This window comes from Tyto alba, unplaced genomic scaffold (genome assembly GCF_018691265.1).
Source record: "Tyto alba isolate M040663 unplaced genomic scaffold, T.alba_DEE_v4.0 Super-Scaffold_19, whole genome shotgun sequence".
Taxonomy (NCBI): domain Eukaryota; kingdom Metazoa; phylum Chordata; class Aves; order Strigiformes; family Tytonidae; genus Tyto; species Tyto alba.
Window position 1 is genome coordinate 5519466 of NW_024881281.1, and position 24338 is coordinate 5543803.

General features: G+C 65.3%; 3 protein-coding genes across 10 annotated transcripts in view; 2 read left to right on the forward strand and 1 right to left on the reverse strand.

The window, feature by feature from the left end:
* SSH2 (slingshot protein phosphatase 2) overlaps positions 1-6891 on the forward strand; it is a 104750-nt gene extending 97859 nt beyond the window's left edge. For both annotated transcript variants that reach the window (XM_042791432.1, XM_033004797.2), the window contains one exon: positions 574-6891. In XM_042791432.1, the coding sequence (XP_042647366.1) occupies positions 574-2505 (1932 nt within the window). In that variant the 3' untranslated portion in view covers positions 2506-6891. The remainder of the gene's footprint in view (positions 1-573) is intronic.
* A 1653-nt stretch (positions 6892-8544) lies between these two features.
* CORO6 (coronin 6) lies at positions 8545-15483 on the forward strand. 5 transcript variants are annotated; one of them, XM_042791665.1, is made up of 12 exons: positions 8545-8790; positions 10865-11064; positions 11698-11820; positions 12302-12431; positions 12525-12706; positions 12870-12989; positions 13217-13336; positions 13757-13861; positions 13961-14106; positions 14220-14277; positions 14404-14634; positions 14765-15483. In XM_042791665.1, the coding sequence occupies exons 2-12, from the start codon at positions 10867-10869 to the stop codon at positions 14885-14887; spliced, it is 1536 nt and encodes a 511-aa protein (XP_042647599.1). In that variant the 5' UTR covers positions 8545-8790; positions 10865-10866; the 3' UTR covers positions 14888-15483. The 5 variants fall into 5 exon arrangements, with proteins under 5 accessions (XP_042647599.1, XP_042647595.1, XP_042647597.1 ...); XM_042791661.1 differs by lacking the exon at positions 13217-13336; XM_042791663.1 differs by lacking the exon at positions 13217-13336 and having other exon boundaries at positions 14768-15483.
* Positions 15478-24313, reverse strand: ANKRD13B (ankyrin repeat domain 13B). 3 transcript variants are annotated; one of them, XM_042791657.1, is made up of 15 exons: positions 24049-24229; positions 20382-20517; positions 19709-19833; positions 19567-19612; positions 19187-19330; positions 18859-19048; positions 18634-18718; positions 18439-18520; positions 18290-18354; positions 18061-18191; positions 17769-17926; positions 17471-17623; positions 17185-17345; positions 16887-16963; positions 15478-16748 (listed from the first exon to the last, which is right to left on the reverse strand). In XM_042791657.1, exons 1-15 carry the CDS (start codon positions 24157-24159, stop codon positions 16535-16537), a joined length of 1878 nt encoding a protein of 625 aa, XP_042647591.1. In that variant the 5' UTR covers positions 24160-24229; the 3' UTR covers positions 15478-16534. The 3 variants fall into 3 exon arrangements, with proteins under 3 accessions (XP_042647591.1, XP_042647593.1, XP_042647594.1); XM_042791659.1 differs by having other exon boundaries at positions 18290-18520; positions 18634-18700; positions 24049-24313; XM_042791660.1 differs by lacking the exons at positions 15478-16748; positions 16887-16963 and having other exon boundaries at positions 17237-17345; positions 17471-17721; positions 24049-24231.
* Between the last annotated feature and the right edge of the window lie 25 nt (positions 24314-24338).

Here is a 24338-nt window from a genome sequence, read left to right on the forward strand (position 1 = left end):
TGGGAGCCTCTCTTGCTTAAATTCCACACTGCATTGCTTGAATCTTTTCCATCTCTATGTGAGGCAATAAGGCTTTTCTAAATGTAAGAGGCCAATGCTGTCTCCAGTGATTTGGCAGAAAGAGCATCTGTGTGAATGGGGGGAACCTCTCTGGACATTTTCCTTGTGGAAACCAGAGTATTTCAGCTCTCAGTCATTCTTTGTTTTGTACTTCTGTTTGCTCCCATGTTTTCACTTCAAAACTGTGCTTTTAGCAGCATTAGGATTTTTTTTGTTAACTGGACTTATTAAAAAAAAGGGCCTACATTTCCCTTGGAATTTGTGGCAATTAAATAAAAGTTCTTAAATCTCAGTCCAGGTGAAACTCGAGCCTGGAATATGTTAAATGCAGTCCCAGAGACAAGAATGCTTCTACATTAGTGATCAAGGCACTTGTAATCTATCCCCACACACTGACACATGTGATTTTTGTTCCTCTGGGGTTGTGCACCCCCATTTCGTTTAAGCTGCTGCCATTTGCTCTGTGTCAGCACAGCTGATCCACTTTGTAATTCTCCTGTTTCTGTGTTGCAGGAGGTGCCCGAGCTGCCTAGCGCAGGCCATCTCACAAGATCCCACTCAGAAAATGCCATTTCTGTGAAGGAAATTATCACAGAGATCGAGTCGATCAACCAGGGAGCAGGACCTGCCCAGCAGAAAGAGGGTTCAGCCAACCTCACCCAGACACCAAAGAGGAGCACAGTGCATGACCTGCCCGTGGAGGCAGTTTGGGCATTGGAAAGGGTGGAACAGAGCGAAGAAGCCTGTGCTGGACACCAGGAAAAGGAGAAGGACCCTCTGCAAGCTGAGCAAGAAGCCTCCCCCTCCCTGCAAGTGTCTTCTGGTAAATCAGACCTGGAGGAAAGCAGCCCTGGGGGGGAGCAGCAGGAGCCACGCGGCTCCATCAACCCTGAGCCCAAGTGGTGCCCGGGCTCCGTCCGGCGAGCCACCCTGGAGTTCGAGGAGCGCTTGAGGCAGGAGCAGGAGCACCAGCACACACCCTCGGTCTGCATCTTACCAACCCGCAAGAACTCCAGGAACGACTCTCCCGCTGCCGAGCTCCTGCCGCGGGGGAAGAGCGAGGAGCCGCCCCTGGAGCTGGCTCCGGAGGTCGACAAGGCACGGGGTCCGGGTGCCGAGGAGCTGCTGCTGCCTCCCGGGGCAGAGCTGCCTGCAGAGCCCAGCCCGGGGCAGGAGGGAACAGCACAAGAACACAGGACAGTGGTCTCAACTGATGGGATGGAGGAACCATCCCTGCCCTCCCTCCTCCCAAAGAGAGTTGAAATCGTCGAATACGCTCCCACGGCCAAGTCTGCAGAGCGCCCCGACACAAGCTGTGAGCAGGGCGGGCTGGCCGCGGCTGTCCCGTCTTTAGATGAAAACTTGAACCCTTCATTGTGCTCAGAGAAGGCACCAACCTGTCTCAGAGCTCTGACCCTGGTAAATCTCTCGCTGCCGGAGCACGCGGTACACAAGCAGGCCACCTTCACCGTGGGCAGCCCCAGCGAGGAAGGTGGTGGGTTATCTCTTCACCTCGGTGCTGCTTCTCCTGCCCAGGTGAGCTCTGCGCCTTCAGCCAGCCCGGATGGTGGTTCTTACCCCTACGTAATTCACCTGGAAGGCGTCACTGAGCAGAGCACGGGTACAGACGATGAGCCGGTCGCGCCGTGTGGCGTTGAGGGAGACGCGACTCTCCCATTCAGGGACAGACCCAAGCCTCTCTGCAGGGCGGGGACCGGCACCTCAAGGCAGCTGAGCGGCGAGGGCTTCACCGGCCAACGTGCTGAAAACATGGACCTTCTGGACATCTCTTTCCTGTGCTACGGCCTCCCCCACAGCCCCAGCAGCCACAGCATAGAGGAGCGCAGCAACAGCCCCGGGCTGGTCAAGCAACGAGCGAAGGAAATAGAGGCTCGGATCCGGCACGCCGGGCTCACCACACCCTCCCACATGAAACGCTCGGCGTCCTTGGCCAAACTGGACTGCCTGGACCTCTCCAAGGACGACTTATCCGAGAGGCAGTCGGCCTCTTCCGATGCCAACCCGGTGCTTCTCACCTGTGTTGCCCTCGGTCGAGGTTTTCGCGGGGGGAGGTTGGAGAGGGGCTCGGAGAGCGCGTGCGGAAAGCATCGCCTTTCCTCCCCAGAGCCCGCTAAGCATTTTGTGGAACAGCTCAGAACAGCCGAGTGCATTGCCCAGAGCAAGCCGGTGGAGAGGCCGCTAGCTCAGTACGCCAAAGAGTGCGGCTCCAGCCAGCAGAGCTTGTTTTCCAGCGCGGATCCGACGTGGACTAGCTCTGAGGAGGGTCCTCCACTGCTCCAGGTGCAGGTCCTGGACTCCTTGTCTGTAGCTCGAGGTCTGGCTGTCGCACCCAGGCAGCAGCACGGGAGAACTCACCCTCTGAGGAGGCTCAAAAAGACCAATGATAAAAAGCGGACAACCAATCCCCTCTATAATACCATGTGATCCTGAGCCCTCGGCTGTGATTTCTTACCGAGAACCCGTGGTGTTGCGTTCACGCAAGGGGCAGGTGTAATATAAGGAACATGCACTTTATTGGTTAATTTTATATATATATTGTCATTTTACTGTTCCTGGCGCATGTAGGTGTGGGTTGGTTCTTCTGTGTGTGACTCTGACTGCAGGACTGTTTGGGTTTTTTTAAGGTTTTTTTTAACTCAGATAACCTCAAATGTTCGTTTTTGGTTTTTGGGTTTTTTTTTTTTTTTGTTAGTTTGTTTTAAAAGAACACCTTTATCATGCGAAAATTGATGTTGGCTTGCTTTGGCAAGGTGGAGTTTTGCTTAGAACCAGATCCTAGTTCCTAACTTGAATTTTCCCCATGCCTTGAAATGGTGCTGGGCAGTTGTTGGGGTGAGAGCCCCCATAAATGTGAAGGCTGTGCCAAGGTCGCTTTGTTTGGCCTTTCTTTTATTTCTGCAAACTGGAACTCCACGATGCTGGCAGATCCCTCACAGAGTCGCTTCAGGACAAACCCCTCCCCGGGCTCGGTTCGGCTGGTGCCTCCCCAGAAGGAGCACACGGAGGTGAATCCTCCAGAAGGATGGGCTCTGGAAACCCCCCCGGGCACCGAGATCAGCGCTCACCTCCTGGGCTGGGTCACGCAGAGCCCCCCCGTTTTGCGGCGAGGTGGAGCAGAGCTCCTCCACGAAGCTGCCAAGCTCACCTCTCCTCAGCTGCCCCCGACCAGCGAGTGAGAGGAGGAGAGCCCTCAAAGCCAGTGTGTTCTTTTAAAACAAATGCCTCGTTAGGGTTTTAACCCTCCCATTACTTGAATACTGCTGTGGGCCTTCCAAGTTCATGGCCATATCATCTGTCCTCTGCCCTTCTGCTGCCTCCCCTACACTCGAAAGCTGTTCTTGTCTCGTGCTGCCCGAGTTTTCCTCTCCCCTCTGCCATACTCACAGGCACTTCTCAGAGGCTGTTGAAATTGTTACACGATGTATTGCCCCTACTGAATGCAAAGCTTTGTCCTCTCTGCTGTCGCTCCTAACACTTGACCCAGAGGGAAGGTCTTTTCTGGAAGTTTTTTCTTTTTTTTTTTTTTCCTAAATTGTATATATGGTATTTATATAGAATTTTTTGTTGTTGTTTCTATGTTGTTTTTTTTTTTTTAAAAAAAGGACAAGACTGCATTCTATAAACTGGAAAACAAAACCACCTTACTCAAACTCAGTGCTCTTCGTTGTAATCTGCACAGAAATGGGAGCGGATTTGACATTGTAAGCTGTCTTCCCTTTCCAAAAGTGAGCCTCGGTGCCAGCCTTTGCCAAACGTGTCCCTTCTCCTCCAGTCCTGCGTGAACCCCCGTCGCCCTGCTGCGGGAAGAGGACTGCATATCTGCCCGTCTCCCTCTCGCTTGAAGCTGGGATTCAGAAGCGCCGGTTGGAAGTGGAAAGCTGTGTGCTGCTCCGAGCCATTCTGCAGGTTCCTGCTTCCCCGGAGCACCGGCGTTTTGGAGGGTCTGCTCCAAATTTTATCAAATTATTTTATGGTTCCCGAGCCGTTTGGCTAAATCAAACCTCCTCCTTTCCAGCCGTGCATATCCACAGATTGTATGTGTGCTGTAGCAGCAGAGAGAAAGGCGCTTTGGCCACAGGAGAGCTCTGGGTCCTGTTTGCAGTCCCGTGGCAGGTCTGTGGCAGAAGAGCGTGTCTGAGCCGGTGCTGGGCTCTGGCCCAGACCTGCCCTCCGGGGAGGAGCGAAGCGGAGAGAAGATGCAGAATGGCTCCAGCTGCCGAAAGCCCAGCGCGGAGGACGCGGTGTGGGAGGAGCAGCCGCCAAGGCCGTGCCTAGAAAGCAGCGCTGATGCTGCAGAGCCTTGAGCTGGGGCAAGCTCGTCTCGAGCCGGAGGGGAGCGCGCAGCACCGGAGCGTTGTGCTGTATCGGGAAGCAGCGTGTGTCTGCCCTGGGGAAGGGGTGCCTGTAGCCCCCCAGCTTGCCCGCAGCCGGTGGCAGAGGTTAGCCTCGCAGGTTGTAAGGTAATCCCACCTCACTGCCCTCCCAGGGATCCTCCCGCACTGCCTTGCAGCGCGCCCGGGCACAGGGCCCTGAGCGTGTCGGTCCTTGTCCAGCGGCAACGTGGGCTTCGTCCCTTTCCGAGGAGTTTGAGCTCTGCTGGGGGGGGGGGGGGGGGGTGGTTGCCATCCGTGCTAGCTGCAGCCTGGAGCGCAGCCCGGTAGCCCAGCAGGGCCCTGTCTTGGGTCAAATAGGACGTCATCCCAGGCCATTTCGGTCACCCAAGTCCCTGGCCCAGGTGGCCAGATGCTTCTTCGGGACGCTGAAAGACATTTGGCTTTTCCTAGCCCGCTCCAGCTGGCTTTGGAGCTGGGCAGGCAGCGTGGAAAGGCCAAGTGGCTCATATAATCTTGTGAAGGACAGTTCCAGTCCTTGCCTCCCCCACAAACCTCACCAGACCCCGCCGCCCACCGTTCCTGCCCCCAAGGACATGTCTGCCTGTCCCTCCGCGGGCGGAAGGGACGGGGTGCTGCCAAGCCTGCCCTGTGTTGGAGGGAGCATGCTTGGCTGACAGCATGTCCTGGTGACAAGGATCTGCTTGGGAGGGGACAGCCCTGTGTATTATTTGTTCCCTTGAGAAGGGAGGAGGAAGAGGAAGGGGATCAGGTGTCTTTGCCCAGCTTCATCTCAGGAGAAATGCCCTGTAGGAAGGCTCTTCCACACTGACCAGAAACGCTGCTTCCTTCCAATACTCTGTGGCTGTCCGGGTGCTTCAGCTGGGGAGAGCAGCAAAGGGGCAAAGGCCCTTGCAGGGAGGTGCTTTGCTGTCCCCTTGTCCTCAGCTCTGGCCCAGCACAACTCTGGTTTTTTTTTTTTTTTTTCTCTGGGAAGCCTGTGGACAGGCGGAGGGAGTCAGGGAAGGTGGTTCTCTGGCAAAATTACAAAGGCGTTGGAGCTCTGGGGGCTCTGACCTGGGCAGCAGAAAGGGGAAGGGGCTGGAGGGGCACGTGGCATGCAGCTCCGCGGGGGCCCTGGCTCCTCCTGGGCCAGTGCCTGGGCAACGAAGCCACCCAGCCCCTGGCATCAGCGGTCTCTGCCTGGGGACCGGTGTCCCTCCTCCATGCTGGTAGCTCGTGGGTGGGTGGTGCCTGGCTCCTGGTCCCTGTGGCCACCCCACGAGAGCTTCTTGTGACCCACTGAGCTCCACGGGGAGCAGCACCTCCAGGGTGCTCAGCAGCTGACAAGCCTCGCTGATAGAGGGGTTTTAGGAACAACGTGTTGTTTTAAGGGCATTTTTGTACAAAGCAACTGTTCTTTTGGTCTCTTGCAAAGCCCTCTCGGAGGATGCTTTATTGTTTACATTGACTCCTGTACGATATCTCAGCCATCGCCCCCCCCTCGCCCGCCCCCTCTCCGGCTGTACTGTAACGTGTGAGCCTTGCACAAATGGATAGCGTGCGCGTGAAACTGGTTTTTACACTGCGTTCTGTTGCACTCGATGGCGTGTGTGCGTGCGTGTGTCCGGTCTGCTTGAGAAGTCGTGACGTGTACAAATCTCTCCCCTTTCGGCCCTTTCCCGGCGGCACGGTCCCAGCGGGTGGCGGGAGGGTCAGGAGGTGACGCCGCTTCTGACTCACTTGGGTGTTAAGCGGGGCAGGGATTAGCTCTGTGTCCCTCTGCCAGCGCAGGCCTGGTGGCAGGTATCCCACCCCAGCTCCGGCTGCTCCGGGGACCTCCTGGGAATTGGCACAGGCACCAGGGGCTCTGAGAGCCCCACAGCGCTCCTGGCCCGGCGGCGGGAGGAAGCCGTGCCCGCCGCAGGTCCCCTGCTCCCGGCACGGTGCGTCCTGCCTTAATCTGGGTTTAGCTCCACACAAGCCCCCACGCTTCTCCCTGAGTGGGACCCCCTGAGCCCTTGCTGGAGTGGGGCCGAGGCCGGGGTGCAGGCTGGGCAGAAGGCTCTGGGTCGCCCTCCGGCAGTGCCACCAGCGGTGCCAACAGCCAGCCCGCGCTGCAGACATCTCTGTTGGCACAAAAGAAGGTGCCAGTGCCTTTTCTTTTCCCGTGTGGAGATGCGACGTCCGTGGGCTGGTTTGCAGGGGTTGCCCTGGGGCCGAGCAGTCCGGCCGCACCGTGTCCTGGAGCAGGAGTCCTTGGGGACGGCTGGTGGTGGAGTTGCAAACTGGGGAGGGGAGCGTTTCTGTCTGCCCCCCCCCCCCCCCCAGGCTCTTCCTTGGTGGCTGGGATTGTCCCCTTTCCCCCTAAAGACTTTATGACCGATGTGCTCAGCTGTTTTTAAATGTGAACTTGTGCACTGATGTGCAGATTCAATGTTCTTGTTACCGAATGAATAAAGTTTTATTTTGAAGATGAGACGGGTATGCTGCCTCCTCTTTGGGATCTAGGGCTGGTGTCAAAGCACGGGATGGCAGCGGGGATCTGCGGGGGGGCCAGAGCGGGGCTGTTCACTCGTGTCTCCTGCCAGAAGCGTAGATGGACCCATCTCGTCCCAAGTGACCTGTCCAAGGGCCGAGGAGCCGGGTGCCCGAGCAAGGTGCTCTCCCAGCTCCTGCTGCGGTTGCGGGGAAGATGCTGGGGGTATCGTGTATCTCAAACTGCCAGGACGCTGCGGGTGGAGGAGCTCTGAGGAAGGTTCTGGGGTTTAGGCTCTGAGGGGGACGTGAGGTTTTAGCCAGACCCTGGACCAGGCCCACCATGGCCTGGCCAGGAGCTGAGCCGAATCCAAGCACCGAATAACCGTTGGCGCAGGGAGATCTGTGTTGGGGAACGGTCCGTCTGGGGCGAGTTGGTTTTGCTCCATCGTGTCCCCTGTCGTCGTAAGCAAACGTGGCACAAAGGTCTGTGGGCTCCCCCTGGCCTGCCTGGCCGTGGGGAGCAGAGGGGAGGACGAAGAGAGCCAAATCCCCCGGAGCTCAGCCTCACGGGCCCTGCATGAAGCTTCCCGCTGGGCCAGGGCTGAGTAAGCACCAGGGTGGGGGATCAGGGGTGTCTGTGGGGTGCCTGGTCCCTCTCCCAGCTGGGGAATGGCTCTTTTCTCCGCTTGCTGGGGGTGTGGCTTGGAGCTGGGGACATAGGACAGGGGGCTCACACCGTCCCCAAGCTCCAAGGACAGAGCGAGCCAGGGCGCTGGTGGGATGGGGCAGGCAGGGGGTGTCTCTGCAGCCCCCTCCCTCCCTGCCACCCCTTTGGCCAGACGAGCAGGGATGTCACCTTTTCCCTGCCTTTTTGCCAGCTGCCCCCTCCTGCCCAGCTCAGCCAATGCTCGTCTGGCTCTGCTCGGTGCCCTTGTAGGGTCCAGGGCTTTGCTGCCTTTCCAGGAACCACGGGTCCCCAAGCCCTACAATCCCTTAATCCTTTTGGGCCAGGGCATCCCTGCGGGGCTGGGCTCTGCTAAATCCCAAATGTGGCTTCTGAATGTGCCTGTAACCATCTCGCTGTGCAGGGCTGGGGCCGACGTGGGCTCCCCCCGTGGGTTTGCGGCCCCCTTTGCTCCCGGGGGGTAGGCGGTGAGCCCATGGGGTGCTGTGGGCGGCAGGAGCCCCACGACCAACCCATGGCCACGGTCTCTGTGGGGCTGGGCTGGCCCCAGGATGTGGGGGGGGGACACCTCGCGGGGTGTCCAGCAGCCCCGTGTCCCAGGGGTGACCCCAGGGGCGATGGCAGCTTGGGGGTGCTGAGGACTGACGCTCCCTTTGGTCCCCCCCCAGTGCTTTAGGAAGACGTTGCCTGGCAGGAGGGGACAGAGAGGCTTCTCCTGCCCCCCCGTGCCCCCCCCACAATGCTGGGTCAAGGGGCTCCCATACACCGTACCGGGGGTTGGGGGGGGGGGGGGGGAGCTGTGGGCACCCTTGGACCCGCCCCGCTTTTGGGGATGGAGCGAGGGGCTGGCTGTGCCAGGGCTGACCCCATCCCTGCGGGCAGAGCCGGGGGGGGGGAGGCCGGGGGCCGGGCAGGGTGCGGGGGCAGGCGGGGCCGGGCCGGGGCCCCCCCTCCCTTTCCCGGTGCCCGCCGCGGGGGGGGCTGTGCCGGCCCCGGCGCCCGGCTCGGCTCAGCTGTTCTCTGCGGCAGCGGCGCTGCGCGGTGCCGAGCCCAGCCGCGCCGGGCGGAGCGGAGCGGGGCCGGGCCGGGCCGAGGGGAGGGAAGCGAAGCGAAGTGACAAAGCGAAGCGAGAAGCGAAGCGGGAACCGGGCCGAACCGAAACGGGGCGCAGCGCCGGGCGCGCCCGTAGCGCGCAAAAACCGCGGAGCGCAGGTGGGAAGCGGGGAGCGGGCGGGCCGGGGCCGGCGGCGGGCACCGGGAGGGACGGAGGGAGGAGGCGGTGGGGCGGTGGGGCTCCGGGCTGCGGCCCCCCCCCCCTCCCCCGGGGCCCCCCAGCCCCTCGCCCGCCCGGCGGGAGATGGCTATATTTGGGTAAGTGACCTCTGGTCGTTCCCGAGCAGCCGCTGCGGATTCAATTGTGGCAACGTAATGGCACTGCCGGGGCGCGGGGCTGTCCTGCCCGGCCCCTGCTTTGCACCTTGCCTGCACCCTGCCTGTCTCACCCCCGTGCCCCGCCTGCACGCGCTGCTAGCACCCCACCCGCACCCCATCCCACCCCGCCTGCACCCTGCCGACACCCTGCCTGCACCCCGTCCAAACCGGCACGCCTGCAGCCCGCTAGCACCCCGCCTGCACCTCATTCAGCCCTGCCTGCAGACCCCCGGCACCCTGCTCGCACCCTGTCTGTTACCCCCGCCAGCACCCCACCTGAACTCTGCCTGCACCCCATTCAGCCCCGGCGGTACCCTGCGCCCCACCTACACCCTACCTAACCCAGCCTGCACCCTACACGCTGCCTGCACCCAGCTCAACTCTGCCCGCACCACATCTGCACCTCACCTGCACCCCACACCCTGCCTGCACCCTGCCCAGCCAGCCAGGCTATCCCCCCCCTCCCCTGCATGCTACATCCCAAGCTCTGCTCCCACTGTCAGTGGATGAGGCGCTGAAAAATACCTGGCAGGCGTCCCCGTGGAGCCCACTCACTCCTCCCCAGGTCTGGAGACCGTGCTCGGGGCCGTGGGGTGCCGGCATCCAGCCCCCCTCGGTAGTGGGGCTCCGGGCCCCCTCATCACCCGGCTCCAACCCACACCCGCTCTGCCAGGCCGGGGACGATGCTGAAGGGCCATGAGGACCCCTGGGGACACCCAGGGACCGGGCAGTTGTGGCTTGGCATGGGGTTGCACGTACCCTGGCCGAAAGCCTCCAGCCAGGGTGCGGAGGAGCAGATCTGCTCCTACCTCTGCCCACACCCACCCCACAGGCGGGGGGGGGCAGCGGTGCCTGGTCCTCCGGGCTGTGGTTTGGTGGCTGGAGATGGCTCTTGGAAATGGCTGAGGCCCCAAAAGAGCACGGGGGAGTCCCCAGGATGGTCAGTGGATCATGGGTGTTGTAGAGCCCCAGCTCTCAGGGTTTTGGGGTCCCAAGGGGCTTAATGCCCCCCCAGGAGCAGTTCAGGGTCAGGATGGAGGTGGGTGACTGTGGGCAGCGTGCGCGGCTGTGGCCGAGGGCTGGAGACCCCGTTGGGGCCATGGTGAGCGCGGGGGGCTCCTCCACACCCCGGCATGCCCATGGGGCTGCGTGGCTGCGCCGGGTCCAGCCCTGGCCCAGGGTCAGCGGCAGGCGAGTGGGTTGGGGGTGCAGAGTGGGTGCACACGTGGAGCCCCAGGGGCAGGGGCCCATGGGGGGGAGGCGTGGGGTGGGCAACGCTGGCGGCACGGCCTCCCTCCTGGGTGCTGGGTTGAGCCAGGAGATCTCAGGCCACCGATGCAGGATGGGACACAAGGGGACAAGCTGTGCCCTGGTGCGTGGGACCGTTGTGTCTGCCCCAAACTCCCCTCGGCCCCACTTTTCTGCTGCAGCCGCTCACGTGCCACCCCAGTGCCAGCCGTGGGGCGCGTGGCACAGCCGTGGGGCGCGTGGCACAGCCGTGGGGCGCGTGGCACAGCTGCAGGACATGGCACAGCTGCGCATCATGGCATGGCCATGCCCCTGCCCAGTCATCAAGCAGCTCCGGCTGTGGGATGCCCGTCCCCAGCACTACAGCACCCCCGCCCCCCCCCCCCCCCATGCACCAGGGCTGCCCCCGGTCCCTGCTGCGGGGTCGGGGCCACGTCGGGCACCATCCTGCACCCTCACCCGCTGCCATCTCTGTGTCCCCAGGCTTGTGCCCAGGGTAAGGGGGGGGGGTCTCTCGGAGTGTGAGGCCTGAGGGGGACAAACCCCCTCCATGCTCTGCCAGGGAAGTGTGTGGGGGGGTGTCACGGCCTGACCCTGTGCCCCACAGCCATGAGCCGCCGCGTGGTACGCCAGAGCAAGTTCCGGCACGTCTTCGGGCAACCGGTGAAGGCCGACCAGATGTACGAGGACATCCGTGTCTCCAAGGTGACGTGCGACAGCTCCTTCTGTGCCGTCAACCCCAAGTTCGTGGCCATCATCGTGGAGTCTGGTGGCGGGGGGGCCTTCATTGTCCTGCCCCTTGCCAAGGTGAGTGGAGAGGCTGCTGGGGTCTGGCTCCCTGGGATATAGTGGGGGGAGGGACATGACCTGCTGATGACCTCTGCTTTTGGGGGGGCTGCTGTGGCCTCAGAGCCCCCCCAGCTTTGCCCTAACATCCCCATCCTCACATGGGAGCTCAGGGCAGGGATAACCTGGGGCGATCGTTGGCACCTGTGAAGGGTGATGTCCCGGCGGAGACTGAGGTGATGCGGGAAACCCCCACCCGCTTTCTCCCCAGCCCAAATTCCCCAGGGCCACACGATGCCCAGGGAATATCCCAGTGGGATGGGGATCTGCCCTGCCCACCCCAGCAGAGTGGCTTGGAGGGGGTCCCCAGGCCCATCCCTGTCATCAGAAGGGACACAAACCAACCTCTTCCAGGGCACATCGTTCCCCTCCATGTCCCTGCAGGGCCTCGTGCTAAGTGAGCCTGATTCCCACCGCGTGCCTCAGTTTCCCCCTTCGAGGCAGGTGCAAGGCTCTGGCCACCACCGGGGGGCCCTCTGCGTGTCCCCTTTTGTGCCACAGCCCCACGTAGTAGCCAGGCTGGGTCTTGGGGGGGGCACTTGGCAGGGTCCCCCCTGGCCACTGGGGACCCATCCCGGCACCTCGGCATTGCAGACGGGACGGGTGGACAAGAACCACCCTCTGGTGACGGGGCACACGGCGCCCGTGCTGGACATCGACTGGTGTCCCCACAACGACAACGTCATCGCCAGCGCCTCGGAGGACACCACCGTCATGGTGAGGGGCCGGACCCCGGGTGGGGGGGGGGGGGGGGGGCGGGGGGGCCGTGGGCTCTGGGGGGAGCGGCGTGGAGCATTCCCCCCCGCCTTTGCCGCCTGCGAAGTGTCACTGGCCTATTTTTAGCCCCGGTGCCATGCGTTCGCGCTGGCGGCGGCTGCTCTCTCCATGATGCAGCAGTTTGTGCTAAATATACCCGCCCTGGCGACTCAGCAGCCAGGAATAGCTGGGGGGGGGGGGGGGCGATGGGGGCTGTGCCCCAACTGTGCCCCCCTCCCTGCGCCCACCAGCCCCCCCCAGTGCTGGGGATGCACCCCAGGGTGAAGGCGCTGCTGCTGTCCCCTCGCCACCCTCCTTGCAGCTTGAGCTGGGATTAACGATGGGGTTAATTGGCTCCGAGGCCCCCAGCTGCTTAGTGCTCACCTGCAGGGTGATCCCCGTGTCCTGTCCTGTCCCATCCATCCCGCCCCCCCCCCTCCAGGTGTGGCAGATCCCCGACTACGTCCCCGTGCGCAACATCACGGAACCAGTGGTGACACTGGAGGGTCACTCCAAGCGGGTGGGCATCCTCTCATGGCACCCCACCGCCCGCAACGTCCTGCTCAGCGCAGGTGAGGGGGTCCCGGGATGCCCTCCCTGGGGTCAGGGCGGGGTTTGGGGGGGATCCGTGGGGCGACGGTGTCCACCCCGTGGGCCCTCGGCAGGCTGTGACAACCTGGTGATCCTCTGGAACGTGGGCACGGGGGAGATGCTGCTGGTGCTGGAGGACATGCACACCGACCTCATCTACAACGTGGGCTGGAACCGCAACGGCAGCCTCCTCGTCACCACCTGCAAGGACAAGAAGGTCCGCATCATCGACCCCCGCAAGCAGCAGGTCGTGGCGGTGAGTCCCCCCGACGTGTCGTCCCCCCTCATCCCACTGCGGGGGTCCGTGTGTGTCCCGTCCCCCCCCCCCCCCCACTTCCCATTGCCTGCCTGACCCTACTAACCCCCCCCGCACCCGCGCGTCTCTGTGTTTGGTTTTAACCCGCTAACGGCCGGCGCAGGAGAAAGCCAAACCGCACGACGGCGCCCGCCCCATCCGCGCCATCTTCGTGGCCGATGGCAAGATCTTCACCACCGGCTTCAGCAAGATGAGCGAGCGGCAGCTCGGCCTCTGGGACCTGGTACGAGACGGCGGCTCCCGCCCGGCCAGCGCCGCCCCGGGGACCCCACAGAGCCCGGCCGAGCCGCGGACGTCCCGGGGATACGCCGGGTGCCAGGGGTGCCCTCCTCGTGCCCTCCCCAGGAGCAGGACTCAGCGGCTATTTTGAGGGACAGATCCGGACCCCCGCCTCTCTCCGTTTTCCCCCCCTTCCCACGCCCCGTGCTGACTCTCTCCCCCTCTCCCCAGGAGAGGTTTGCCCCCCATGAAGGGCTGAGGCCCGTGCGGGCCATCTTCACGCGGGAAGGACACATCTTTACCACGGGCTTTACCAGAATGAGCCAGCGGGAGCTGGGCTTGTGGGACCCGGTAACGAGGCCGCATGGAGTGCTGCCCCGGGAACTTGGCCCCCCCCTTCCAACCCTCTTCCCCCTCTAACCCAGGTTGGGGTGCTTGCTGCATCCTCCTCCTCCCAAAAGATGCCAAGTTCCCAAGCGTGCCGTGCTGTGCTGGGCATGGTGGTGGGGGGCGCTTATGGGGGGCAGGTAATGCTGGTGGGGGGGACAAGCCAGGTTGGGGGGCACCCAATCATACAGGTAACAGGAGTGGGGCAGGGGGACCTGAGGGGGGGCATGGACAAGCTGTCTGCCTGGGGGGCTGTGTACCCCGGGGCAGGGCGGGGGGGGAAGAGCTCCGTCCCTGCAGTGTGCTGTGGCTAACGAGTGTGACTAACCAGGGAGGGGGTTTTGGGGCCACCACTCACCCCCTACCACTGCTCCGGCCTCGCAGAAAAATTTTGAGGAGCCCATCGCCCTGCAGGAGATGGACACGAGCAACGGGGTCCTGCTGCCCTTCTACGACCCCGACTCCAGCATCGTCTACCTCTGCGGGAAGGTAAACCCCTTCCCGGGGTGCAAACCCCCCTCCTCCCTTCAGCGCCACCTCATCCCTGGGGGTGCTGGGGCTGGCTGACACCCGTCCCCACACCCGCAGGGTGACAGCAGCATCCGGTACTTCGAGATCACGGACGAGGCGCCCTACGTGCACTACCTGAACACCTACAGCAGCAAGGAGCCGCAGCGGGGCATGGGCTTCATGCCCAAGCGCGGGCTGGACGTCAGCAAGTGTGAGATCGCCAGGTGAGAGCTGGGGGGGCAGGGGGGGGGGGGGTGTGTGGGGGGGAGGGTTTGGGGGGAGCCGGAGAGGTCGGGGGGGGGGAGGCCGGACCCTGACTGCCCCTTGTCCCACACAGGTTCTTCAAGTTGCACGAGCGCAAGTGCGAGCCCATCGTCATGACGGTGCCACGCAAGGTGAGCCCGTGGGGGTCCCGGGGGAGACGGAGGGGTTTGGGGTGGGACACACACACACATGCACACTCCCCCTCCATCTCACCAGCATCTCCCTCACACCCCCCCCCCCCCCCCCCCCCCCCGCAGTCAGACCTCTTCCAGGACGACCTGTACCCCGACACGCCGGGCCCCGAGCCGGCCCTGGAAGCGGACGAGTGGCTGTCGGGGAAGGACGCGGAGCCCGTCCTCATCTCGCTGCGGGACGGCTACGTCCCCGTCAAGAACCGGGAGCTGAAGGTGGTCAAGAAGAACATCCTGGACAACAAGCCCCCCCCGGGCCCCCGCCGAGGCCACTCCATCTGTGACCCCGACATCTCTGTGAGTGTCCTGGGGACGGTGCGGCGGGGCTGTCCCCCTGCCTGGGGTGGGGTTGGAGGGGGGCTCCCCAGTGATCCTGCGTGTTGCATCTCTGTGTGTGTGTGTGTGTGTGTGTGTGTCCCACACTCAGCAGCCAGCCTTGGAGGAGGTGCTGGAGGAGATCCGTGCCCTGAAGGAGACGGTCCAAGCGCAGGAGAAGCGCATCTCCGACCTGGAGAACAAACTCTGCCAGTTCACCAACGGCACGGACTAGCGCGGCGGCCACGGCCACAGCCAGAGCGAGGACTGCCCCGGCCCCCCCCCCCCGGGGATTAAAGCCGAGTCCCCGTAGAGGGCAGGAGCCCAGAGCCATGTTCTTTCCCCAGGAGCTGAGGCTGCAGGGAGGGGGTCAGGCCCTGACCCCCCCCCACCCCTCCCTGCAGTGGCATCGGTCGCATCCTGCTCCCGGGGTGGCCCGGCACATCGACACCCCGCTGCAGCACTGAGGGGGGGGTCCCCACTTTGGTACCTGCAGGCTGGGGCTGCTGAGCATCCCTCCTTGGGGACCTTCAAGCTGGATGTCAGCATCCCCCCAGGATGGGGGGGCTGCTGGGCCCCCCCGGCCAGGATGTGCTTGGGTACGGTGCTACATCTCCCCCCCCCCCTCCACTGCCCCCCTCGCCTCCTCCTCCTGCCCCATTGCCCCCCTCGGCTCTTCGCTCCTGGGTCCCCCTTTAATAAAGGGCTCGGCCGCCCATGGCTGCATGGCGGGTACCAGGGCTGGGGGGGCCGCCACGCTGGGGGGGCCCTGCCCACACCCCGCTGCCCGCACGGCCCCGGCGCAGGCAGAGAGAGGCCGAGAGAGACAAACATTAAAGAGCATTTATTGGTGTTGGCCGCGGTCGGAGCTGCTCGGGCTCCCCTGGCCCTGGCCCAGATGTCGCTTGTGGGGTGCGTGAGGTGGGGGCGCCGGCTACGAAAAGTCCCGGGGGAGCGATCCTCCCCCCCTCCCCGCCCTCCATGGCCCCCAGCCCCCACCATGTGCAAAGGAGGAGCAGCCCGGGGCGGGGGGGGCCAGGGGTTAGCACCATTTGACATAAGGTTTCTCTCGGGGTCAGTGCCCGGGACGAGGGGGTGTAGTGCTGCCAAGGAGGGGGGACCACCGAGCCGGGGGGGGGGGGCGGGAAACGGGGGACAGGGGGGTGCGAGCAGGATGTAAGGAAGGGGGGTGACACCAGGCAGCTTTTCGCAGGCACCCCCTTGGCTGCCCCAGCGGCCCCCTGTGTCGGGGTGGGGGGGCGGCTGTCCAGCCCCGCGCTGGCTGTGGGGTGCAATGGGGCTGAGCAACCCCTCCCCCCCCCCCCCCCCCCGGCCCATTGGCAGGCAGAGTGGGGCTCCCGGGTAAGTGCACTTGGTAGCGCCTGGGCAGGGGGGGCTGAGCAGAGCCCCCCAGCTCTGGGGGCACCCCAGGACCCCACACAATTGTCAGACCCCACCCCCATCTGGGGCAGAATGTGCCCCCCCCCCGCATTCCTGGGGTGAGGGGCTGAGCAGCACCCCATGGGGTGGTTGGGGGGGGCTAGGGCTGTCCCAGGGGTGGGGTACAGTCCGTGGAGTTGCCCCCCCTTGGTCCCTGCCACCCCAGCTGCAGGGCTGTCACCCTTCCCCATCCTGTCCTGATGTGGGGTGCCCCCCCAACCCCCCCCCCCCCCAGTACCTCCCCAGCTACGGGGACAATCTCCCCCACACCAGGGCCAAATCCTGCACCCCCCCTCTCCCCCTTTGCCCTCCACAGTGCTTGGGCTGGCTTCCCCCCTCCCCACCCCCCGACTCCCTCCCCTCTCCGTGCCCCCATACACGGCACCGCTGTGTCCCCATTGGGGTGGGGAGGGGGGGTGTGGGGCTCAGCGGGGGCGCGGGGTCACTTCTCCGTCAGCGAGAGCTGCAGGATCCGCTGCAGCTCCTCTTCCTCCTGGCGCGTCCGGCGCTCGGCTTCCTCCTGCTCCCGCGCCGACAGCGCCATGGCCAGCCGCAACTGCTCCGCGTAGCTGGGGAACAGGGCGCTGGGCCCCCCGCCGCCCCCCCCCGGGGACGGGGGCACAGGGGGACGGGGGGCTGCCGTGTGCTGGGGAGTCCTGGGGGGGCGGCAGGGTCTTAGCAGGGGTCCCCGTGGGGCTGGCACCCACTCCCGCTACCTCCCCCCCACCCACCCCCCCCCCACCCCAGGGTGGTGGTGTGGCGGGGGGGGTTGGGGGTGGCTGGACCTTACCAACCTGTCTCCTCGGCGGCCCTCGTGTGACATGGGGTGGGTGCCTGGTTTGCTGTTGGTCAGCGCTTCCCAAATGGTGACCTGCGGCCAGGGGTAGAGGGGGTGCTCAGAGGGTGGCATCCCAGCCCCAAATCCCCCCCCTGGCCCCAAATCCCCCAAACCTGGCCCTCCTGCATGAGCTCTGACCCACCACCGCAGGATGCGGGGATGGGGCAAGGTGGGGGTGAGCATCCCGGGGCAGCGGCCGGACAGGGTGGGCAACGTGCTCCCCAATTTGGGGGGGGGGGGGGGGCAGTGCACACCTGGTCGTACTCGCTGCCCGCTTCCAGCAGGCTCTGCTGGATGGCGAACTGCAGCAGATCATCCTCATCCTCCCGCAGGGCGTCCTGGTGGGTGCCCACCACGCTGTACCCCCGCGGCACCTCGAAGAGCGCTGGGTCCATCTCGCACGCCCGGCACGAGGCTGCGGGGAGAGAGGTGCCAGCGTGGCTGGGCACCCCACTGTGTCCCCCTGCCACCCCACCGCCCGGGTGTGCGTGTCGTCCGTCCGTCCGTCCTCCCCCCCGCCCCCCCCCCAACCCCGCGTACTCAGGGAGCTGGAGCTGCTGACGCTGGAGGAGTCGCTGCTGGGCGAAGGTGCCTCGCTGCTGGGGCTGTGCCGCAGGGAGCTGACGGGCTCGTCGCACCCGTTGAGGTTCCCGAAGGTGATGCGGGCGTTGAGGATGTGAAAAATGGGGATTTCTGCAGGGGGAAAAAAAAAAGCAAAAAACAAAACAAAACAAACAAACAAAAAAAAAAAAACAAACAAAAAACCAAAACAAAACAGGAAGGGAAGCTGGCTGCACCAACCACGCTGGTGACAAAGATCCCCCCCCCCGCCCCGTACCGATCTTGACGGGGAAGCCGGGCGGGAGGCGCAGGGTGATGAAGTCCCGCAGTTTGGCGAAAAGCGCGTTGCTTATTGCCATGAGGTCGATGATGGGGGCAACCTGCTCGCAGAGGGACAGCGGGTGGTCCTCGCACAGCCACAGCTTTGCCTTGAACCTGTCGGGGACAGGCGCCGGGCTAGGGACCCCTGCCTGCCCCTTCCAGGGGCTCTGCAGCGGTCAGGGGGGCAGTAGGAGGGGGGCGGGGGGGTGTCCCCCCCCCAGCCTGCTCCTTCCCCCCCCTCCCCTCACTTCTGCGTCTTGGTGGTGAGCTCCATGGGGCGCCCCATGTCCCGGTTGCCCAGCTCAAAATTGGGGTTGAAGTACTCCTCGGGCGTGATGGCGGTGGGGTTGGCGTGGCTCAGCGTCTGCGTGATCAGTGTCTGCAGGACAGCCCGGTGGGGTAAGCGGGGGGGGGGGGGGGGGTGTGTCTGACTGTGGGGATGCGCCCCCCCTCCTCCAAGACCCCTGGGACACTCACCCCATTGTTGGGCCCTACGTGCTGCTCGGCGATGCCCAGGAAGGATTGCAGCGGGGTCTTACTGCCTGCGGGAGGTGGGGGGGGGGGGGGGGGAGGTGAGGGCCAGAGCCGGCGCAGGGCCGTGCCCCCCCAGCCCGCACCAGCTCCACCTTTGCTCTTGCCCTTGTGCTGGTCCGAGAGGTGCTCGGTCCGCGTCCGCGTGATCAGCTCCACGTTGGACGCGCCGTAGACCTGGCCGAGGAGGGGGTGGAACGGCAGAGGTGGGTACCCCCCACCCACAACTGTCCGTATCCCCCCCCCCAGGTGGCTCGACCCCCCCCTTCCCCCCCAACCCCGCCCCTCACCTTGGCCTCGTACCCGTTCACCATTTCCGTCTTCTCGCTTCTCCAGCCCAGGATCCCAGACTTGTTCCTGGGGTGACACAGGGCGCTGTGAGCGACGGTTGGGTTCGCTCAGACAGCCTCGAGAACCCTAGAGGGGATGGGGTGGGGGGGGTGGGGGGGGGGGTGGTGCAGGTCTCAGTGCCGCTCCCTCTGCCCCCCCCACCCCCCCCCACCCCCCCAGCCCACCTCTCGAAGGCGATGTTCTTGGTGTCGAGCTGGGTGGTGACGACGGGGGCCGTCAGCCTCCCCATCACCTGCTCCTCGGTGGGCTGCACAGCAGCCAGCAGCACCTCCTGGTCATGGCCGGCCAGGGCCAGCGTCTCCGAGTAGACCACTCGCCGGTCGTGGTCGATCTCCATCACCACTGCGCTGGTGTCTACAGGGAGGGAAGTGCCGGGGGTCAGCGTAGACAAGGACACCCACAGCCCCCACCCGGTCCCGCCGCAGTGCCAAGGGGTCTCCCCGGTGAGCGTAGTGGTGGTGGGGGGACACACACACCCCGCTGGTGGCTCACCTTGTCCCCGAAAGACGAAGCTGCGGTTGCCCCGCTGCCAGGTCATATGGTCGAAGCCCAGCAGCGTGGTGTCCACCCGCAGGTTCTGGCCACTCTTCCACACCTTGTAGGTGTCGCTGGGGCAGATCTTGGACACCAGTGGCACTGGGGAGAGATGGCGATAGCCCAGCCGGGGATGGGGCCACCCTGCAGCCCCCAGTGGGCTGCCAGCACTGAGCTGGGTGGGGGATGAATCTGGGGAACCTTGGTGGGACGGTGGTCTGCAAGCTTGGGGTGTAGGGGGGAAAAGGGGCAGGCATCCCTCCTCCTGGAGATGGATGTTGGGGGACTCTGCTGGGAAACTGCTGCTCCCCGCCAGCCATGCTCTGCCCCAAGCTTACCCCAGCTGGTGAACTCCCACTTCATCTCCACGTAGAAGTCCTGGGCCTGCGAGGAGCAGAGTGGGGTCAGGAGAAACCCGTGGCTGGCTTCCCCCCCCAGCCCTGCTGCAGCCTCAGCAGCCCCCCCGCCGGAGGGAGGTACCTTGCGCAGCTTTTCCAGCAGGATGGGGATCCCGGCCAGGCGCTTGATGGCTCGCTGGTAGTCACGGTAGCGCAGGACCAGCTGCACCAGCTCCAGGTCGCGGGTGCTCACGGCTTCCTGCAGCACTGCAGGGGCAGAGAGGGGCAGGGCACGGCACGGCGTGGCACGGCAGAGCTGGCCACACCGCGTGTTGCTGTCCCTTGGGGAGCTGCAGCACCGGGTTGAGCATGCCCATGTCCGTGCCCGTGGTGCCCGTGTCAGTGTCCGTGCCCATGTCCATGCCCGTGGTGCCCGTGTCAGTGTCCGTGTCCATGCCCGTGGGGCCCGTGTCAGTGTCCATGCCCGTGTCCATGCCCATGGTGCCCATGTCTGTGCCCGTGCCCGTGCCCATGTCCATACCCACGCCCATGTCCGTGCCCGTGGTGCCCGTGTCTGTGCCCGTGTCAGTGTCCGTGGTGCCCGGGTCAGTGTCCATGCCCGTGGTGCCCGTGTCTGTGCCCATGTCCGTGCCCGTGGTGCCCGTGTCAGTGTCCGTGGTGCCCGTGTCAGTGTCTGTGCCCATGCCCGTGGTGCCCGTGCCCGTGCCCATATCCATGCCCACGCCCATGTCCGTGCCCGTTTCCGTGCCAGGGCAGCTTGATGGAGGCCAGGTGCAGCGAGCCCCCCTGCTCACCTGTCCAGCCGCTGCGGTTCTCCTTGCCCACGTCGGCACCATGCTTCAGCAGCACCCTGGCGCACTCGAGGTGGCCCAGCGTGGTGGCCAAGTGCAGTGGGGTGCGTCCTCGGGGGTCCAGCTGTTCGATGTCGGCCTGCCAGGAGGTTGCGGGGCTCAGGGGGCATCAGGGCAGCTGGACCTCACACCCCCCCACACCTCCTGCAGATGAGAGGCTCCCGGATGGAGTGGCCAGGGAAAGCAGCTGACATTTAACTGCATCTTGGAGAGCATCCCCCTCCTTGAGCTCCCTCAAGAGATGCACCCCAAAAATCTCTCCCTGCTCCCCACAGCCACTGCCAGACCCATGGGGAGGGTGGGGAGAGCGCGGCGGTGGCTGCCAGCACCCAGTATGGCTCAGCACAGTCGGGCTGGGCTGCACCCACCAACGCGGGCACGGAACAGGGGCACGGCACGGCAGCGGGGAGCACAGATGCCCCCAGCGCGGTGCACGGGCCTCTGCATAACTTGATGCAGCTGCAAGCGCGAGAAAAGCCCCCACCTCTAGGATTTTGGATGGGGGGGGGGGGGGGGGGGAAACACAGTTGCCAGGCAGCCGCTGCCGGCAGCCCCCCTCCGCCGGGGGGCCGGGAGCTCGGCGGGCGACGTGGGCTGCGGCGGGCGCACGTGTTCCCCTGCCTGAGCCGGGGGCGGGTGGCTGCGTGAGCGGAGCGACTGCTCGGGAGGATCCCCGGGGCCCTGGGGAGCTGCGCGCTGGGGCTGCGATTGTTTGTGCCAAACCCCGGAGCCTGGCGCCCAGCCAGCCCCGAGGAATCCCTCCCGGCCCGCCGGCAGCGGCGGTCGGTGGGGACCCCGAGCACCCGCAGCCACCCATATCGCACCCATGCCCAGGGCTGGGGGCACGGCTCGGGGGCTGATGGAGCAGTGGGTGTGTGTGTGGGGGGGGGGGGGGGGGGGGGTCCAGCCTCTGCCCCCCATCCCCAGCCAGGGTAAGAAGGGCAGTCGGATGCTGCTGGGGCAGGAGGCAGTGGGGACGAACCCCGAATCAAGGCATGGGTTTCGGGGAGGCCACCCCCAGGGAGGGCAAACCTGAGGTGCAGGACCCAAAGGTGCCAGCTGGGACCAGGCACCCCAGAGGTGTTTGGGGCTGGGCAGGGGTGGGGTGGGGGCTCTCCAGTGCCCAGGCCCCCACCTGCAGCAAATCCCTGCCTCGCTCTTGGGCATGTCCTGCGGTCCCTCTGCCCCAGGGATGTCCCCCATCCCTGCCCGGGCCGCGGGCATCCCCATGCCCCTCGTCCTCAGGGGCTCACCAGGCAGGGGCACCCCTCAAGCTGCCCACACTACTGGAGCAAAACATCCCCCCCCCCCCCCCCCCCCCCCCCCCACACACACACTTCCCCGGGAGCCAACGTGCTGCTTCAATGTTCTCCAGGCGACTGCTGCTTCTTAATTGCGCTAATGAAATGACTCTAATTAAAGCAATCGCCCCCCAGCTGGGGGACGGGTGCTGCAGGCTCAGCAGGGCTTCCCAGCCGCAGCCCTGACCCGGCACGGGCTGGGATGAGGGTCCCCGCTCCGGGGACACAGCACCGGAGCCAACCCCGGGGGACACGGTGTGACCCAGTTTTTGCCAGCAAGAGCTCGGTCCCAGGCCCTGGCACTGGGATGGCTCCGTCTCAGGGGTCGTGGCACAGACCACCAAGTGCTGCCTGTCCTGAGGCTGTGACACCCACCGGGGATGGGGACAGGGACGGCTTTGGGGTGGCAGCGGTGCAGCGCAGGACCGCAGCTCCTCCCGTGCCACCTGGGCACGTGGCACGGAGCATCCCCTCTGCCGGGGTTGTCCCCGGGGTGTGGGACCCCAGCGCCAGCTCCTGGGTGGCAGCGGGGGCCAGGGGCCAGCGCGGGGAGGTGGTGCTGGGTGCTGGTGTCCCTGCGCAGCCCCAGGTCCCTGCCGCGCGTGATGGGGCAGGCTGAGGCGTGGGGTGTCCTGGCACAGCAGGCTCCGGGTCACTGCCTGCCCTGTCCTCGTGCTGTCCCCGCCATGGGGACCCACTGGCCTTCGCTTCCCAAGCGTGGGCAGGAGCTCACAGTGACAATTCAGGGGTGACCCACACAGGGGCCTTATGGGGATGTGGAGAAGAGCAACGCACTGCCAGCTGCCCCAGCGCTTCCCAACCCCAAACACCTGCACATGGCAGGGGGGCCCATGTGGTGCCACTGCCCCCCCCCACGAGTCCCCAGGGTGGTGGGAGGGCAGAGCCCCCAGGGAAGCGGGACACCCAGCCCCAGCCCCAACCCACTTACCCAGGGGATGCTCTGTCAGGGACAAGGGCTGAGCTATGTCCCTGGATGCCCTGGACAGGGGTGGAAGGGGGGGTTCAACCTGGGCTGGCCCCCACCTCCTTCCCCCAAACCCTCACTCACCCTAGGGTCTGGCCTGCAGCACCCATGGGCCCCTCTATGCACCCCTGGGGGGCACACAGGGCCTCGCAAATGGCAGTGGGGGGTCATGGCAGAGCCCCTCCTCCGGCTGGGCATGGGGTGGGGGGGTCAGGTTAGAAAGCCACTCTGCAGGTGAGCAGGGCCGGACCCCCCCTTGCAGCCCCTGCACCTCCCCACGCCCGCTGAGCCGCCGCTGCCCGCGCCCAGCTTTGATCTCTGCCGCGCCGGGCTCCTGGGAAAAATGACCCCAAATTACCACGGAAATAAAACCACCAGCAATGGGGTGGAAGGCCAGGGCGACGCTGGCGCAGCCCCCGGCCGGCCCCCACAATAGAGACGGGTGTGGCGGGAGCCATCGCCTGCATCCCGGCAGGAGCATCGCGACACAGCGGCCCCCCGTTTCGTGCATCACCGGGGTCCATCCGGCACGGCCCTCAGCACCTCGGGGTGCCGGGAGCTGGGCCGAGGGAGTGGGGATGCTCGGCACAGCCTCGCCGCCGGCCTCCCTCCCGTGCCTGCGGTTTCCTGCGTCTTCGGGGTTGGGTTTTAATTACCTGAATTGCAATGCCATGGGGAGAGGGAGGCTGGGAACCCGCCTGGGGATGAGCCCGCGGCCCCGCTCCATCACCGGCTGTCTTGGGGGGGGGGGGGGGGGGGAGAGGGCGGGTGGTTCCCAGGCTGGGGGACATAGTGGGTCCCCCCACCCTGAGAAGAACCTGTTTGGCATGCTGGGGCTGATAAGCTGCACCCCAGCAGCGTCAGGGCTCTGTGTCCCCCCCCTCAAGAAGGTCTCAGTCTGAGGGTGGGGAGCTGGGGTCTGCACCCCCGGAGGGGCGGGCAGCACCTCGAGGAGCGGGGTGCGGGTCGGGGTGCTGGGGGCCCGCAGAGGCCTAGGAAGGAGCCAGGGACACGTGGGGAGGGATGCTTAGGGATGCAGGGGACCTGCGGGTGGTACCCAGCACTCCGTGCCAGCCCCGGGGGCAGCTGACAGAGTCCCGGGGTGCAGGGGTGGGGGGCACACGATACCCCCAAAGCCTTGCCAGCCGCGGGGAGAGACCCCATCCCCACCCTCACCTCCATCCTCATCCCCAACCCCGAGCAGGAACCCGGCTGCAGCCCGGTTGCATTGCATCATGCCGAGCCGAACCGGGGGGGGGCCGGGTTCGGGGGGTGCATGTGTGTGTGTGTGTGCGTGTGTCCCCCCTCCCTACCGTCACCCCACCTGCTTGGCGCTGAGCTCCCGGTCCAGATCGCGGGCGCGGTTGTGCCAGACGAGGTAGTGCAGCGGGTACCTGCCCTCCGGCCCCTTCCTGCCTGAGCAAGACGCGAGCATCCTCCGTGCATGCTGGAGCGGCCGGCGGGCGCGGCGCGGGGCGGAGCGGGGCGCGGGGGGGGGGCGGCGGGGCGGGGCGGCCACGGCACCTCCCGCCCGGTGCTTCCCCCGCGCACCCCCCTTTTCCACCACCCTAACACACACCCCCCCACCCCCTTCCCCGCACCGCCCGGCCTCAT